Source organism: Vicia villosa, unplaced genomic scaffold (assembly GCF_029867415.1).
Source record: "Vicia villosa cultivar HV-30 ecotype Madison, WI unplaced genomic scaffold, Vvil1.0 ctg.000306F_1_1, whole genome shotgun sequence".
In the NCBI taxonomy this organism is placed as follows: Eukaryota; Viridiplantae; Streptophyta; class Magnoliopsida; order Fabales; family Fabaceae; genus Vicia; species Vicia villosa.
Window position 1 is genome coordinate 798,411 of NW_026705134.1, and position 19,787 is coordinate 818,197.

The window sequence follows — 19,787 nt, forward strand, 5'->3', positions numbered from 1 at the left end:
TGAAGATGAAGATTCTGAGTTTAGATTTGAACAGCGTTTCAGCAAGTTTGATATAAGTTGATTTTGTGCAGAATCGTTAACCTTGCTTCTCATCAGAACTTCATATTTATAGGCGTTGAGAAGATGACCGTTGAATGCATTTAATGCTTTGCGTGTTCCGTACAGCTTTGCATTTAATGTTATACGCTTTTGTCAACTACCTCGAGCCTTGTTCACGCTGTGTCTACTGACGTAGCCTTTAGTAGCTTTAACGTTCCTTTTGTCAATCAGCGTAGTCTGCCACGTGTACTTCCTTCTGATCTGATGTTTGTGAATACGACGTTTGAATATCATCAGAGTCAAACAGCTTGGTGCACAGCATCTTCTGATCTTCTGACCTTGAAGTGCTTCTGAGCGTGATACCATCTTCTGATTTTCAGTGCTTCTGATCTCATGTTCTTCTGATGCTTCCATAGACCCATGTTCTGATTCTGCTTCGACCATCTTCTGATGTCTTTCCAGACCATGTTCTGATGTTGCATGCTGAACCATTTGAGACACATCTTCTGAGCGCTGAATTATGCGTACTCTTTATATATTTCCTGAAAGGGAAATTGCATTGGATTAGAGTACCATATTATCTTAAGCAAAATTCATATTATTGTTATCATCAAAACTAAGATAATTGATAAGAACAAAGATCTTTTACCTTTTTATGATTCATTTGATGGAGTCATGATTTTGAAGGAAATTGTTAGCTTTCTTGCAAATGAATACGTGTAAGTGAATGGGCAAGGGATTCTAATAATCTATTTTTTTTAAGAGAAACTTAGACGTACAATTTTGATATAATAATGGAATACAAGATACAAATATAAAGAACACCTAACAAGTACAAAAAAGATGGCAAGCTTGTGAGATTTTAGCGTATATAAGCTTGATTAACAATTTGTTCTTATATCTAACCATGTACAAAAGTATAAATAAGAGTTTTACGTGATTGATTAATGAATGACTAAATCAAACAGTAATAATAATAATTGAGTAAATTCAAAGAAAGGAAATAGGGGGGCCTCATATGTTAATCATCGGCCAAAACAACAAGATCTTAAAAAAAAAAATTTGAAAAGAGATTAAAAAGAGTGTTAGAAAAAGTTTGTGAAAATATTAGATAATTGTTAGTGAGTAAGGAAGAGTGTGGAGTGCTCTATTTATAGATTAAGAATTAGGTTAAAACCACTCCTAAAAAGGAAATGATCCAACCCAAAGGCCCATGATCCTTCTTGATCCACAAGATTAAGAACCTGGACGTACTTGTGTCCAGGTGTATCCAGGTGCAAAAAAGATTAAAAACGTTTAAAAAGATGGAAATGCACCAAGCGGGAATTGAACCCGTGACCTTTTGTATGTAAGTCTTACTTCCTAACCAACTGAGCTATATTATTTATTTGAAATAAAAAGCCAATTGAAAGTGTACGAAGCATCGGCCAGCATTTTCCTTTTATTAAAATATAAGCAATTTTAAGAGTAAACTACTGTATTTTAAAATAGGATTTGAATCGAATATTTATAAAATTCAGGATGTCACTGTAAATGAACCCAAGATTTTATAAAATCCAATTTTGAAAATAAGTTTGAAAATTTTTGTCACTAAAAAGTGTGGGCAAATTTTGGGGTATGACAGTTACCATGAAACACTAATTGATGCAAGTTGATTCTGAAAATATGCTTCAAGTACATCTGATCTGAGCACTTGTATTAAGGCAACCTTGAGTGTTTCTACTGTATGGAATTCATTTCACCCTTGGCAGTTCTACATTTCCTCCTTTCACTATTGATGCCTGCTGTCATACCCCAAAATTTGCCCAACATATTTATTCATATTTCAATCCATCTGACTTTCAAGTGCTCAAAGATATATAAGAAGGAAGCATACAGTCACTCTCCTAAACAACAACCCTCAAACTAGGGTTTTGATCTTATCAAAGAAAAATCAGTTTCTGATACCTCAAGTGGATCCCATGGTCTATCATATGTCTCAAAGTATCCCCATGACAAGTTTCAAGCCTCGATTCAAAAGATTGCTCACTCAATGGCCCAAACGATCAATAATCGACTAGTTGACCTAGAAGTCAAAATATGGTCAAACCACAGTCAAAACTTCTGATTTTTGGTCAACATCCTCATTATGAAGTATCATTCATCATTTGATCAAGTATTGATCATGATTCATCAAGAAAAGTTCAGAAATCAACAAAACCTAAAGTTTCTAAATTAGGGTTTTCTAGAAGAAAGTCAACTGAACTTTGACCAGCCATAACTCCTACATGGAACATCAAATTTTTTCCATCTAAAGCTAAATTTGAAGGAAATTGAATTCTCTACAATTTTGTCTCTCACATGTCAAGGCCAAAAATGCTTCATTTGAGAGATATGAGCCAAAACATTACGGGTCCTTCTAAAGGATCGCAAAAAAGTCATTTTTTCTCAAAGCTCATAACTTGAACATGGTAGACCCAATTGAGATGAAACCAAAAGGAGCTTTGAGAGGACTCTTTAAGCTTTATAAAAAGTCCTAGATCATCTCCATATGATAAAAATTGAATGAGTTATGACTTGCACAAGTTGGTCGATTTTGGAACACCGCACTTAATACAAAATAGAGAATTTTGATAGTTTGAGTTCTTGGGCCTAAGTTATGGATTTAAAACATACCCATGGACCATACCAAGACTTATAAACCTATTTATTTTATTTTTATGGTATTTATTTCATTTATTTGAATTTTATTCATTTAAATGTTAAATAAATTAAGTAAAACATGAAATAATTAGATTTTTATCAAAAGGATTATTTCACAATTAAATCCCATCATCCAAACATGATCAATTTGAATCAAATTTCGTACAAAGGGAATTAGAAAAGATTGAAAACAATAAAGTCCAAAAATAGCAAGTTTTCACATTATTTTTCAATCAAATTTTTTTTCTTTAAACATGAAGTCCAAGCCCATAATTAAAACCTAATTCTCTCCTTATATATATACAAGTAAGCTATAGCATAGAAGGAGACGAAAATTAGGAGAGAAGGCTAGGGTTCTAAGAGAGAAAATTCTTCAAGAAACTAGGGCATTCAAGATCACGAATTGCAGACACTCTCCATCCAAACCACTCGTTCCAGTCTTTTCCTGGGAACAAAAAGAGTAAGTAGCAATCATTCGACATGTCCTAAAACATCCAGAACGAGCATACCATGTTTCTTCATATGCATCCATGTTCAAATTTTGTTTTGTTAGCATTACTACGTTTTGATGTAAACTAACGCTTCTAACATGCTCTTGGTGTTGATTAGAACTGGATAGGGTCGTTAAAACGAAGCTTTAGCGTCCATAGCTTAAAATACCATGGTTAGGGCATAGGATTTACATGCTTTTGTTTTCTCACATGCACTAGGTTTAAAGCCAAATAAACTACCCTATCGTGTTCGCCAGGGCCTGAATAAGGGATTTGGGCTCTCACTTGATTTGATTAACGTGAATTTTTGAGGTTTTGAAGCATGCAGAAACAGCTATGGTATTACCGTAGCAAAATGGAAGCGACTGTTCGTAGCTATTTTCAATGCAGGATTAAATGAAGAAGACGAAGTTGCGTGTCTGCGTTCGATTGGCCGGTCCACATTCCTAGTCTCTCTGCGCACGCGTGTCTTTTATTTACTCGTTGGTCAAAGATTCAATCTTTTCTCTCTCTGCGTGATTGGCTAATGCAGAACGCAGTGGGGCCCGTCTGATCTTTCTCTTTGACTGTACCATTATTTTGTTATTTGTTTTATATTTATTGTTCTTAAAGTAATAATTATCAAGTAAGCATTGCAGGGCAAGTGGCAGAGAGAGTATTATATTACTCAAATGGGGAGGGATCGATCCCTAGCTCCCCCATCCCATACACTTCTTTTTTCAGAGATGTTTACCTGCGGATCCGGTGTGGTGCTCCTACGCAAGTCCATAGTACACCATTGCGCACTGACCATTGGATGCACACTACAGTAAAATCTGAAGGATCAGACAATCCAACCTCACCATGCACTATCAGAAAGCTGCCACGGCGAATCAAAGCTAAGTTATTTATAATTTTTATTTTTATTATTTATTTTTAAACCTCCTTTTATCTATTTTCTTTTTCTCCATTCTATTTATTTATTTATTATTGTTATTTTAAAAATTTATTTTTAAACATGTTACTTATTAATTAAATAAATATTTCCATGACTCTCTAATTTATTTAATCAAATACTCGATTTTCCTCATAACATTAAAAATAATTGTTTCTAACAATAAAATTATAATTTTTTATATACTTTTAATTAATAATTATTTTTTGGGTTTGTTAACCTTGATTCATTTATAGACCCTAGAATCCTCAGGTAGGTATTATCCACTAACACATTTTAAGCCTTACAAACCTCTGTTGGGTCACAATAAGGTTTCTTAAAAAACCTTTAGGGTTTGTAAACCTTTAGGGTTTGTGATCAACTAGGGTTTAGATCAGTCAATGCACTAACCTTTTTCTGTTTTTGTTCAAATTTTCAGGATTAATCAGGATTCTCCGACTACGCGCCATCAATCAAGAAGCTAAGTTTTCTAATTTCTCTTGTTTAAATATCATTTTATTTATTTATTATTTTATTTTATTTTATTTTATTATTCTGCCTTTTAATAGGATTTACCTCAAATAGCCATTGAATCTGTAATACACTCACCCCTATTATTTTCATTTTCAGGGTCAATCGGAGGTTCGAGGAAGATCAAGACATTCAATGTTTAAAAACTAATTATTGTTCCCTCTTATTTTCTGCTTTTATTTCCCCTTCCCCGCAGGTGTTTATTCTAATAGCGTAGGACTTTATGTTTTCCTGCCTTTAATTTCTGCAATTTTAAACTGCATGGTTAGTAATCTTAGGGAGTGCAAGCCTTGAATTAACATAGATCACTAAGTATAAGATAAAATACCTGAATTAACCACCTGGTTGTGCCACACACACACCTTTAGGGTAATCCCTCTGGTTGCCTTGTTGCCTTATTACTGTTGCCTTATTGATGCCTTAAAATAGTCAAGTCCCTCGATTCCGAGGATACCTAAAGCAAATGTTGACTTCAAAGTTATTGAAACTCCCTCGAAGCTGCCTCGGAAAAATAAGATGATTGTCCTATTGCTAAGGTATCCTCGCATGATGCCTAAAAATTTTTAATGACTATTCTATCCTTCCCTTAGACTATCTGCCCTCTTTATGGCAAGGGACAGTCTTATGGCGAACGATATCTCGATGACCCTTAAACATCCAATTGAAAGACTTCCTGCCCTCTTATGGTATGGATAGACCCTTTCGCCCTGAAAAGCTAAAAGAACAAATTTCAAAACTTAGGGTGGTTGCTACTAATTGCTTGCTCTTTTTTTTCAAACTCAAATTTAAATTCAAATCTATCTTTCCCACTCTTTTCAAATACTTTCAAAACAAGGCTACGCTTATTTACAAGCTAAAGTCCTTAACGAATCTTTTTCTATTCACATCCTACTTTTCAAACAATTCAAACATTTTGAAAACAAAGTGAGCTAAGCAATTAAGAGCTCATGGATAACCATGGATGCAAAGGGTGCCTTACACCTTTCCTTTGTATAAATTACCCCCGAACTCAAAATCTTTTTAAAAGGTATTTTCCTATTCTTTTAGCCTTTCCTAAAATTGGATAAAATAAAAGTCGGTAGTGACTCTTGCTATCCGCATATTTCGATAAAGTCAGTTCACCGTATTACACCTGGTGATTTGATAATTGTCTCATTAAGAATTTTCTGCCCTTTTGTACTTGGTCTTGGCAAGTTGGATGCAAGATTAAAGTGGTAGCACTATGGTGTAGGCAGCAGCAGGATTGACACATAAAGTTTCTGACTTGAAGTGAAGAGTTGCAAGACGGTATCAAGGGCGGTCAGAGTACGGCATGACCGATAGTTTAGAGGAAACTGTTAAATGTTAGCTTATTTTTTGTAGTTCTGAAACTGAGTTCTAATCGAACCATTCGAAGCTTGAACTTTCTGCTAAGCATATGTTGGCTTTTTTTTGCAGGGCACTATGTAGGTGTATTTTGTGATGATGGTGAATGATGGTTGTCTTGTGGTATTATGAGTGTTTCAAATGGATTCCAATGTATATTTTTTTAGTAATATGAAAAATGACAACAAGTAAGGGCGAGTCTCATCACAATTAACCAATATTATTGCATCATAAACAACAATATATCATAGTTATATCATTCACCCAATCGTTTCATATTCAGACATCCCGCCATACACATCTTCATCAATTATCAAGTCATAACACAAAATACATCATTCATGTTATAAAAGTTATGCATATGTATGAAACGGACACTATACATGTGGTACGAAACATCATCAATGGGAATCACCCATCGACAGATCTAACATCATCCAGATACGGCCCTGCCAACACAGATTCCACACAGTGGGAATCTTGCCCTTCATTGAATCCTCTCATCATTAGGATTCAACCCTCATCAAATGATTATGAATGCATGCAAACATATATACAACATACTGTTATCATCGTCATTTTATGAGTAGCATCATCTTTACTCATTTCATCACATCATTCAATAAAATCATATATTAATTAATCATACAGATTATCTCATTCTGCTCATCATAATCCGAACATCATTCCAAACAAATCATCAATTTTCAAAACAACAAAAATCTTCATTTCACGCTGGCCATACGCGTACCATACGCGTACCAACAGGGCAAAAAATCCATAGACACATACCATACGCGTATCATAGGCGTATGAATAGAACCATGTTCCCACACAAAACACACCCATACGCGTATCCCAAGTTCATACGCGTACCAACACCTTGTCATATGCGTACCAGCAGAAGGACGCATTCTGGTGCACAATGGGGAGCGTACCATACGCGTACCACCCCCCATACGCGTATCATACGTCAATGGACAATAATTCCAAAACCTGCAACTTACCCATTCGTCTTCTTTGTAAATCCATTCGTTACAGCCTGCGATTTGGGTCTAAAACCAGAAATTCCACATTCTAAACAACATAGGATTCATCCAACATCAATAGTATATGACCCTATATTCGATTTTACTCATCACAACCTAATTCTACTCAGTTATTAGGGATTAACAGTCATAGATTTCAACCCAATTGATGAACACAAATAGTAAAATCAGAACATAGAACCTATTGATCTAAACAATACTCCTAATCAACATCATCATCCATAACACTAAGGGATAGAAAAAACACTTCGAAAGGGGGGGGGGGTTTGAATAAGTGTAGATAAAAACTTGTAAGATAAAAAACAACTTGCACAATTATTTTTATCCTGGTTCGTTGTTAACAAAACTACTCCAGTCCACCCCTGACAAGGTGATTTACCTCAACTGAGGATTTAATCCACTAATCACACAAGATTACAATGGTTTTCCACTTAGCCCACGACTAAGTCTTCTAGAGTCTTCTGATCACAACCTGGTCACTCTAGGAACAATTTGCTTAGACACCAGCTAAGACTTTCTAGAGTATCCTGATCACAACTTGATCACTCTAGTTACAAACTGCTTAGACACCTGCTAAGACTTCCTAGAGTTTACTGATCACAACTTGATCACTCTAGTTCTTACAACTTAATGTAATCAATTTCTAAGAGTATTACAATGCTTCTGAAAAGCTATAATCACAACAGTGATATTTATCTTAAAGTATAAGCTTAATTAATATATTACAACAGCAATGTAGTGAGCTTGATGATGATGAAGTTTGAGAGCTTTTGTATTTGACAGCGTTTCAGTATAATGCGCAAGAGTTATATCAGAATTCGTATGAAGATCAGTAACCTTGCTTCTCATCCAAAACTTCATATATATATATATATATATATATAGGCACTTGAGAAGATGACCGTTGGGAGCATTTAATGCTTTGCGTAATCCGTACAGCGTTGCATTTAATGTTTCACTCTTTTGTCAACTACCTCGAGCCTTGTTTACGCTGTGTCTACTAATGTTGCCTTTAATAGCTTCTAACGTTCCTTTTGTCAGTCAGCGTAACCTGCCATCTAGTACTTGCTTCTGATCTGATGTTTGTGTAAACAATGTTTGAATATCATCTGAGTCAAACAGCTTGGTGCAGAGCATCTTCTTGTCTTCTGACCTTGAAGTGTTTTTGAGCGTGATACCATGAGAACTTCAGTGCTTCTGCTTCTGATCTCAAGTTCTTCTGATGCTTCTATAGACCCGTGTTCTGATTCTGCTTGACTATCTTCTGATGTCTTGCCAGACCATGTTCTGATGTTGCATGCTGAACCTTCTGAGTCAAAGCTTCTGAGCGCTGATATGTGCATACTCTTTATATATTCCCTGAAAGGGAAATTGCATAATATTAGAGTACCACATTATCTCATACAAAATTCATATCCTTGTTATCATCAAAACTAAGAATATTGATCAGAACAAATCTTGTTCTAACAAACACGATAATAGAGATTAAATCGAGAGTCCCCCCTTACCTTAGCCAAAAGTTCTTGATTGGTCTCTCCCTCTTTAGTTCTCCTTCAAGTTCTTCGTGTTCCAAAAACCTTCAGCCTCACTTTTCAGTTCTCTCCTTTCTTTTCCCAATTCCAATTATTTTATGAAAAATAATAATAAAATTAGTAAAGACCTTACTACACCACACCCCCTCTTTACTAATCTCACACATGACCCAAATGCCATAAACCATCTTTTTCCATTATTTTCACAAAATCCTTAATAATTCTAATTATTAATTCAATATTCAAATTAAATTAAAATTTTAAATTATACGGGTGTTACAGTTGGCTTCTGCAGGGTTAGTCCAAGCAGTTGGCTTATGCAGAAGTTACTAGGTTGATGAACGTTATATCTTGCTGAGATCACTGAACGATTCATCATCTAGGGGTTAGTCACTCGTGGATAGCTTGTGCAGGGTTAGTCACAACAGTTGGTTGTGCAGGAAGTTAGTCACGACGGTTGATCGTGCAATTGTAATCCGTTTGATTATAGTGGATTAAGTCCTCTGATGAGAGAGGAAAAATCACCTAAGGAGGGTGAACTTGAGGTAGCCTTGTTGAGAAGGCGAATCAGGATAAAAATGAATGTGTTTTTTATCTTCTGTATTTCTCATTTAACTTAGAACATTCACTGGTTATCTTCAGAACTGTACTTGATTAAATCAGAAGTTCTGATGCAGTTAAAAAGATAAATTGAATGTGTATCTCACTAGCTATGTCTTGTTAACTCAAACATGCTTACACAACAATGACTTAAACATAGTCAAAAGATGAGATACAAGAAGAAAGAAAAAGATTTTTAGAAAGGGAAATAAAATTGAAAGAACACAATTCAAACCCCCCTTTCTTGTGTTTTTCTCCGCCTTCAAATTAAAATAGTAAAATAATAACAGTATCAACATAAGTTGTTAACAGTAAAGCATATGTAGCAGTAAGTCTGTAGCAGAGAACTACTTAGCATAAGAGTATTCCAATAGTAGAAGAATAGTGAAATTATCAGTAGCAGGTTAGAAGATTAATATTTAATAACAGTATAATTAGTAGATTAATTAATTAAACAGAAACTTAATAAGACACATTAGTACTAAGTAGAAATGATAGAATTCGTAACTGATAATTAATTTGCCAGTATAGTTGAATTGTTCGGGTAGTTACGGAATGTTTGTCGTATATTTTGGTTGATTCAGTGTGTGGTATACTTGCTGAAAAATGTGAAATTTCAGGTGACGTTGAATTTTGTTGAATTTCCTTTTGATTATTGGTAAATATTAAGTTGTAGGCTTATGGCTAATGTTGATGTTGTTGCTATGTTGTTGTTGTGTTGTTGTCGCATACATAACATATCAAGTTCGGAGCTGATGCTCGGTAAGTTGGCCTGAAATGGCAAATATTAAGTTGAAAGCTTATGCTTTGTGGATGTCTCTATTAATTGGCGGATTTTAAGTTTGGAGTGTTGATCCGTTGGTACCACATGCATGTGCATTGTACAAGTCGCATTTCGTGTTGAATATTTAAATTGTTGTTAATAGAATTTTATTATGTTTGTGTTGTTGAATTGTGATGACAGATGTTGTTTGAAAGTTGTTGAAGTGGTGATTTTATATAATTTGATCTAATATATTGGTTATCATACGCTCAATTATATGGTTCGATATCTCACCATTCAGTTTGAATGTTACCCCTATGTTGGTAACATGCAGGTAATCCAGAATGAAGGCTATCTACCTTCATTAGGTCGAGTCAGTGTCGTCGCTATGATATGTAACACTCGGAGGGATGAACACATGCATGCTTTCTTTATTGTTGGTTTTATTATGTTACTGAATTTTTAAGTTGTTTTCATTAAGGACTTGATGTCTTAAACTTGTTTTGAGTTGGACAAGACGTTTTGATATTTTCAGTTGAATTTATGAATCCGCTGCGTAGTAATGAAAATTGTTTTATTTTTAAAGACTAAACAGGCTGTTATCGGTTCATCCGAAATTATGTGTTATGTATCTGAATTACAGGTGATTGAATGTCGCTATTTTTAATGGTTGAAGAATGGTTGAAGAATGATGGTGTTACTTATAAAAAATGAACTTACACTTTTGCACCATATGAGATGCGCCTCCTCACAAACCTTGCATGCATAAGTTATGTCATATAACGTCTTATTATGCATGTGTCATCTCATATGACACCTTAGTTACTTTTTGAGTGCATGTGTTATGTGAGATGTCACCTCCTCTTAAATCATAAATAAAATTGGGTTATTTGAATAAATTATAAAAAAAAACATGGTTATTTAGAGAATTTAATTGAAAAGCTTGATTATTGTTGAAATTTTTTTAAAAAATGTATTTAATTCTATTACAAAAATCACCATCTTCGTTTTTATTTTTATAAACTCCTCCAACATCTTTTACGTACATTAAAAAACATTATAAAACAGTCCAAAAAGACATCAAAATCAAAAAGACAACACAAGAAAACAACAACATATGAACTCTCAAATCCCCAACTCCAATAATCAAATCTTCCTAAAAAACACAGTCTTGTCTCTGTTTCACCTCTTCCACAATCACTTTCACTTTCTCACTTCAATTGCGGCCGTTCATATTCCTCTTTCTCTTCCACAACCAGTTTCTAATTCACCTCTTTCTCTTAAAGCTTTCACCTTTTAGCACCTAGTTAGATCTGATTATGGACCCGTTATAAGCGATGTTGCTGCAAAATCTTCAACTTGACCCAGTAACATTTTTAGACAGAGTCAAGTGAATGAGAATAATGGGGTTATTCTTTGCAATGTTTTAAAGTGTTGAAGTTGAGAAAGTTTCAATTTTGAAGTGGTGGTTGTGCATGTGAGAATGGAGGGTCGTATGAAGAAGCATAGACAAGTGAGTCCAGAGAGGGCTAAAGTTTGGGCCGAGAAATCACCAAAATACCAACAGAATCTTAAGGTACCCGTGGTTTATTATCTATGTCGAAATAGGCAACTAGAACATCCTCATTTCATGGAGGTTTCCCTTTCTTCTTCAGATGGGTTGTATTTGAGAGGTACACAATTGAGAAAAGGAGGGGTTTTTTTTTTTTTTTTTTTAAATTTTTGAAATGTGGTTGTTGATTTATATTCTTTGTGGATTGTGCTTTTTGAGGAATTGTTTTTGTTTGCAGATGTGATTGATAGATTAAATGCTTTGAGAGGTAGAGGCATGGCTTCCTTGTATTCATGGTCTTGTAAGAGGTAAGCAAGTTATTGCTTTCTAATTTTGTACTATTGTTCAATTTCTGTGTTTGAATGTTGAGAAAATGGAGGGTGGTGACCAATGACTGTGTTCATTAGACCTCAAGTCCGCGCTACTGCGGCTAAGAGGTATTGTCCGTTTTAGGTGTTACAGCCCTCACGACTTTGTTCATTATCTTTTGTAATAGACGCCTTGCTCGGTTGAGGTGTATGTGCGTTGTATATAAACTACTCTTAGCCTCCATTCTCAAACAATGTGAGACCATTTTAGCTAGCTTAGAATAGTTGCCCCCAGTTGATGCTAAGGGGCACGGTGCGAACTTCAAGTTCCCACATACGCCGCCAATGTTATCCTCAACATTGATATATTTGTTCTTCCTGTAATTCAGAAGCTACAAGAATGGATTTGTGTGGCATGATCTTTGTGAAGATGACCTAATTCTACCGGCCCATGGAAACGAGTATGTCCTCAAAGGCTCAGAGCTTTTTGAAGAATCCAATTCAGGTAGAGTAGATATCTAGTTTTTTAATCTACAAAAGATGATTATTTGATAGGTCATGACTCATGAATGGTATTGAGTTCCTGCGTTTTTCTATGCAGATCGATTCAGCCCCATTAACGACGTTAAAATACAAAGCGTGAAGCTGTTGCCGGGGCCAGCTTCTTTTCGGAGTCACGATGAAGCTTCCTCCTCTTGTAGCATGAACGGAAAAGATACAAGACACTATCAGGATGACGAACTTTCCCAAGAACAACATATGGGCTCGTCTGATGTTTCTCCGGAGTCGAGAGATGAAAAGGGCGGTCCAGCAAGCTTAGCATTGACGGAGTACAAAATTTTTAAGACGGACGGATTGGCTGATGCTTCAACCCAAACAGAAGAAAACATCAGCAGATCCAGAACTCGGAAAACTTGCACAAGAGGTGTATCGACCGATGACGGGTCGTTAGAATCCGAATGCCATGAAATATGTCAAACTGAAGTTCCACAAGTGAAACATATTTCAGAAATCTGCAAAGATACCATTTCTCCTTCAACCACAAATTCAAGCCCCTTATCTTTTGGGGGGAAGATGGAAACTTTGGAATCTTTGATTAGAGCTGATGCTAGTAAAGTGAGCAGCTTTCGGATTCCGGAAGAGGAAGATATTCCTATGCCGACCAATACAAGAGCCAAGACCTCAAATTTGTTGATGCAATTGATCTCTTGCGGCTCAATTTCAGTGAAAAACCACAGTTTTGGCCTTATTCCTTCCTATAAGCCTAGGTTTTCGCATTCGAAATTCCCTTCTCCGCTTTTTTCAACTTCTTTTGTGTTAGGAGAATTCGATTGCTTAGCAGAGAATCCAAAGCTGATGAATCTTAGATTGGAAGACAAGGAATATTTTAGCGGGAGCTTAATCGAGACTAAACTGAAGGAAGCCGATGCGCCTAATGTTCTCAAACGCTCTTCTTCTTACAACTATGAGAGGTAAGTTTTTCTTTCAAATCTTCTATTGTAATGAACTTCATTGTTGTTTATAAGCCTAAACACCGGAATCATCATTCATCACATCTCGGCAAATTCACAAATATGCAGGACAAGTAAAGAAGAAAAGCCAATAGAAGACAAAGAGGAACCATCCCCAGGACATATAAAATGCATTCCGCGATCACTTAAAGTTTCACTAACCAAGCATCCACGAAGCGAATCCATGAGATCCCCTATTTCTGATAAACCAAGAGCCTCATCCGACAGAATCGACGGCTCCTGCATATCCTCAATATCATCCAACAATAACAGCCAAAGAATCACCGAACCTTGGTCAGCGAAAAAGCAATCAAAGAGGATAGATTCATTTCACGACGACGAGGTGATCAAAATCGAAGAAAGTTAAGTGTTGACTCTCTATCTTGTTTATTATAGCTTTCATCATCATAGCCTAATAAGTTTTGATGTCTGTTACACATAACAGGCTTGCTTCAGGAGCTCGGGTTATAATCCAATCTAAACCTTTTTGCGACACGGCCGCGTCTGGAAGCCGATAAAAGATTAGTTTTCATTGTCTATCAGGTTTAGCTGGAATGCAAAATGATTGTATATAGTTTGGTAGGTTCATATACCTCTATTAAGCCTAATGAGAGAATCAATTCACTTTTAACCAGAATCAGTTCTACAAAATCAATTCACTCAGAATCAATTCCCGTAACCGCAAAACCGAACACACACGCCGATTCATGTGAAAGAGAGGTAGTTGTGTAGGTTAGTTCTAGTGGTCCATTTCTTATTAACTATATTGTGCTGGCTAGAGAGGGACTTGAAATTCAAAGATGGGGAAAAAGTAATGGTAGTTTTCAAACCCATCTCTTGCAATTGTCATACTGATAATGTAAAATGCAATGATTGTGACATAAAGTTGACATTAACATTGGATACATTTTGTCTTGAACTTCAAATTAACATTCTCTTGCATGCTAGATTCAATTCTCAAAAGCTAAAAGCAGGTTTAAAAGCTACTTTTATTTATGACCCTTTTTTAAGCACCAAAAGGGAGTTTTTTCTATATAGTAAAATATTCAAAAGCTTTGATTTTCTTTCTCCAAAACCAAAATGTCTTTTGACAAAAAATGATAATAATTGAAGTTGAAAATTTGAAATAGTCACATGTTCAAATGGATGACACTCAAAAGCCGAGTCTTGTATCTATTGTGTCCCTACTCCAGTCTATATACTGCTGCAAACATGAAAAAATATATCATAAATTAAAGCTTATAATCCAAAAGCATTTTTGTCTTGAAAGGTATATTTGGATGATTGTCCTTTCATGCTTTTGTCTGGTTATTGAGATCTTGTGTGACCCTTAAAATCATCCCTTTACTCAATTAACATAACTTTGACTTCACTCAAAAGCATGTAGGCTACCATGATACTGTTTTGCTAGCAAAAATAATACTGCTTAAAACTCACACCTATAGCTTACTAAACTACATAATTATAATTAAAAGGCTTAAATGCACTTTCGGTCCCAGTAAGTTAGCGAGTTTTTTATTTTCGTTCCTGTAAGTTTTTTTTTTTCTGGGTCTGAGTTTTCAACTTATGGGTCCGTAGAAAAATTCACAGGAAAACCTGCAGATTTTTCTGCGGATTTTTCTTTCGAGTTTATTGTTGACAAAATACCCTTTTTAGTCTTGTATGTTAACCTCGGTGTTCGTTTTGGTCCCTTAACTTTTAAAAGTCTCATATTGGACCCTTAACTCTTCAAAAGGTGTCATTTTAGTCCTTTTTGTCATATTAACGACGGAAAAACTCAAAAATTGATCGTTAATCAGTCGTTAATATGAAGAAAAAAAGACTTAAATGACACCATTTGAAGAGTTAAAGGATTAATATAAAACTTTGGGATCAAATTGAACTTAGGTAAGATACGGAAAAAAAAAACTATTTTGCTTTTATTGTTTTATTTTAGCAAGTACTATTTTTTTTAATAGTTTTTTCCATGTTAGCTCATTTGAAAATAAATAAATATTATTAATTAATATTTTTGTCTTTTTATATTTATAATCTAGTTCAACACTTAATTTTATCGGCGTTACTAATTCAATCAACTAGTTTTTCTATCATTCATATTATTGTGAAATTGAAAGGTTCAATCATCAATAAATTTTATGTGCGAGGACAAAGAACAATGATATAAATTAGCTTTAGCAAAAATAACTCTATGTAATAAGATAACAACTTAAAGAAGAAGATAAAAAAAATTAAAAACAATCTAGTATGGAGGAGATAACAACTATTCAATTCACTATATTTTCAAAAGTTGTTACAAAAGATTATAAATGAGTTACAATAAAATAGTCACCCAAGTTTTCAAAAATAAATTATATTTTTTCCCAATATCTCCATCAAGCTAAATTAACTTGATTTGATCAATGAGCAAAGTGTTGACGACCTTCAAAACATAGTAGGTTACAATCTTCCCACTTCAAGCCTCCATAAGTGTTTCAAAGTCTTTTCTTGTAAATGAATATTTGCAGACCAGGTAATCTATTTTTGACACCAACCTTACCCTTAGAAACTCCATGCAATTCAGCCGTCAAATGCATTTTTATCTCTTGTCTTCTGCAAAACTCATTAAAGTTCTCTAAACACCCTCTAGACATCCACCATACATTGGCCCCTCAAATCCTATATCTTTTTCTTTTCATGAAAGTCTTCACTAGCTGACGATGAATGAATAATAACATTATAACCTTCTAAAATATATAAGCCACATATTTTAGACCCTTAGCTGTTATCGCTTCACCATCTAAAATCTTCAACAATTTATGTTCAACTTTAGTGTGATAGTCTAGATCATCAAACATACTTATGGAAAATATATTTTGTCTGAGATCTGAAATATACCTCACGTTATGAAGAAGACACTCACGATCATCAACCATTTTAAATCTGATTTTGTGTCAATACTATGAACCTTGCAAGCCTCATTGTGACAAAGTAAACTACTTCACCTTTCTCTAACTTCATACTCTCAAAGTATTATTTTCATGACACATTATGGATCTATGTGTTTTCAGGTACAACTATCTGCAACCTTAAGATGACATTGGTGGTTTTGATGATGACAACATTCAATGTCAAATGATGTTCAAGAAGTCTTTGGTCTGTTCCAACAACCTCTGATGATAGTATATATCAAATAAGTTATTTCAAGTCTCATTAGTAAAAGAGTCAAGTTCTAGATGAAATGCCAAATCTATGATAAATCAAACAACATAACTTAAAACTTTAAAATTATAAAAATGAAAAGTGTAAAAGTTCGTCTAGTCTTATATATCAGTAATCTTATTTTCATTGTCTTATCATATTTAGTTTAAATGCAAAAATGATTGTATATAATTTGGTTGGTTCATATTTTGAAAATGATTCATGTGAAGAGAGGTAGTTCTGTAGGTTAGTTCGAGTGGTCCATTTCTTATAACTATATTGTGCTGGCTAGAGAAGGATTTGATATTCAAAGATGGGAAAAAAGTGAATTTTTTTATGCCACTTATTTGAAAATTATATACAAACATGCCAGAAGTTGAATTTTTCTTTCCAAAGCGTCACTTTTTCAATTGGGATTTGGCCAATGCATGGAGGACCCTGTTCTGTTTTTCTTTTTTGTTAGTTGGGGCTCGACCAACCTTTGGCCGACCCTGAACTGAAACTTTTTTTCTTTATTTTTTACTTGAAATAATTAAATAATACTTTTGATTTATTAATTAATTATTTAAACTATTAATTAAATTTAATATAATGTTCCTCAATCAATTCCAATAAATGCTCCTCAAAATTGAATCTGATACGGAATTAATTAAATTAAATTAAATTATGTAAAATAATGAAATAATTTATTTCTTTATATATAATAAACATTAATATTGATTTATTGCTTAAAACATCAATCATTTTAAAATAGCTAACTAATTAAATATTAATGTTTATGTATCAGCTAGAGAACAATACATTTAAATATAGAAATCACATTTATGTTGGGTTGGTACTTTTTTTTTTGTGGAATCAATTTTATTGGCTAAGCTCAATTTTATACGTTTGGTTATGTGGTGATATTAGTTGATTTTAATATAATTAATTTTAATAAAATTGATTTTGGTTAAAATTGTGTGTTTGATTTTTAATAGAATGAATTTTGATAAATTGGTTATGGTTAAAATTATGTTTGAGTTCACTTTTTAGTAGTCACAATTGATTTAGAAATATTTAGTTGATTTAGTTGATTATGTTCTTTATTTAAATAGTTAATTAATAAATAAAAAATGGTCAATTAGTGCAATATCGGATTCATTATTTACATAATTTAATTTAATTTAATTGATTTGTTATCGGTTTCAATTTTCAATTTTGAGGGGTATTTATTGGAATTGATTGGAGAACATTATATTAAATTTAATTAATAATTTAAATAATTAATTAATTAATAAAAAACATTATTTAATTCTTCTAAATAAGAAAAGAAAAAAAGTTTCAGGTCGGTCAAGGGTTGGCCGTAGGGGTGTTCGCGGTGCGGTTTGGTTCGGTTTTGAGTATAAAAGTCATTCTAACCGCGAGATAAAAATACATGTGGTTCGGTTTGGTTCGTTTAATTTTTAAAAAGTCATCCAAACCAAACCAAACCAATGCAGTTAGGATCGATTCGGTGGGTTGCGGTTTACACCATAAAATTAAAATGTACTGAAATAAAAAAAAGGAAAATAACTCATTCTTCCATACATATATTACAGTACCATTAAAAAGAAGTTTTTCATACTAATTACACCAAAATAATTCATTCCTCCATACATGTATTTTACAGCAAAATTACTACCATATAAGTGTATCATGTATTTTACAGTACCATATTATGTATTTTACATATACTACATACTAAATTACTAATATAACTTCAGTTATTCATACTACATACTATATACAGTTTTTCATACTAATAAACTACATATTAACTAATGAACTACATACTACATATACAAGTATCAGATGACTTCAGTTCTAAATATTAATACAACATTACAACTTCAAGACTAAATATTATCAGTACTACATATACACCAAATGTTTCTCTAAAATGAGTGAGAGAGAAATCAGAGAATGAAGTTGAAATGTTGAATAGAAAGGAAGAATGAAGGAATAGTGAGTAACGTGAGTGTACAATACTACAAATGGATTGGAAATATAATAAATTAATTATGAAAATTCAAAAGTTTAGTTAAATATGCTGTTCGGTTTGGTTTGGTTCAGTTTTGTGAAATGAAAACCGCAAATCGAACCGAACCGTGCGGTTCAACGCAAAAATCATCAAAAATCATCCAAACCAAATGCGGTTTTCGCGGTTTTCGGTTTGGATTGGTTCGATTTGCGGTTTTCCTTTTAGATTGGTTCGGATACGGTCACCCCTAGTTGGCCGAATCCCAACTGAAAGAGTGGCACTTTGGAAATTTTTTTCTAATTTAAACATATTGGTATATAATTTTCAAATAAGTGGCTTAGCAGTAAAAAATCGAAAAAAGTAATGGTAGTTTTCAAACCCATCTCTCTTGTAATTGTTGCTGATAATGTAAAATGCTTATGCAATGATTGTGACTTAAAGTTGACTAACATTGGATACATTTTGTATTGAACTTCATATTATTAACATTCTCTTACATTGCTAGATTTAATTCTTAAAAGCCAAAAGCAGGTTTAAAGCTACTTTTAGTTATGATCCTAGTGTAAGCACCAAAAGAGAATTTGCTCTATATAGTCAAAATATTCAAAAGCTCTGGTTTTCTTTCTCGAAAAGCATAATGTCTTTTGACAAAAAAATGACATTTTCATTCTTCTAGCCTAGATGCCCCATTAGGTTGTGTGCAATGATGATTAATGAAGTTGAAAAACTTGAAATAGTCACATATTGAAATGGATGACATCCAAAAGCTGAGTCTTGCATCCTTTGGGTCCCCACTCCCCACCCCATTCTATCTAATGCTGGAGACAGAAAAAAATGTATCATAAATTAAAGCTAACAATCTAAAAGCTTTTTGTCCGATAAGGTATATTTGGATAGCTGTTCTTTCATGTTTTTGTCTGGTTATTGAGGCTCTTGTATGACCCTTAAAATCATTCATGTACTCAATTAACAAATCTTGGATTTTACTCTAAGCAATTAGAGACATGTGGGCTAGCATGATACATTTTGGCAACCAAAATAAAATAGGTTAAAAGTGACAACTTATATCTTACAAAATTTTATAACTAAAAATAAGGTGGTCAGAGAAAAAGGTGTTGTACTTCAATTCGTTTTACTTAAATAAAATAGACACGCATAAATTTAACTTATTATAATATCGTATAAATTTATTTAAAATTAAAATAATATTAAAATTATTATATCTTTGTTGTCCTCTTTGCAGTGGCGGATCTTGCCTAAAATATTAAGGGGGGC

General features: G+C 33.7%; 1 protein-coding gene across 2 annotated transcripts; it reads left to right on the forward strand.

Moving 5' to 3' along the window:
• The first annotated feature begins 11,033 nt into the window (after nt 1–11,033).
• LOC131626578 (protein SOSEKI 3-like) lies at nt 11,034–14,545 on the forward strand. Of its 2 annotated transcripts, none has more exons than XM_058897398.1 (6): nt 11,034–11,541; nt 11,756–11,825; nt 12,215–12,330; nt 12,427–13,297; nt 13,406–13,698; nt 13,782–14,545. In XM_058897398.1, exons 2-6 carry the CDS (start codon nt 11,794–11,796, stop codon nt 13,805–13,807), a joined length of 1,338 nt encoding a protein of 445 aa, XP_058753381.1. In that variant the 5' UTR covers nt 11,034–11,541; nt 11,756–11,793; the 3' UTR covers nt 13,808–14,545. The 2 variants fall into 2 exon arrangements, with proteins under 2 accessions (XP_058753381.1, XP_058753380.1); XM_058897397.1 differs by having other exon boundaries at nt 11,034–11,638; nt 13,782–14,544.
• The last annotated feature ends 5,242 nt before the right edge of the window (nt 14,546–19,787 follow it).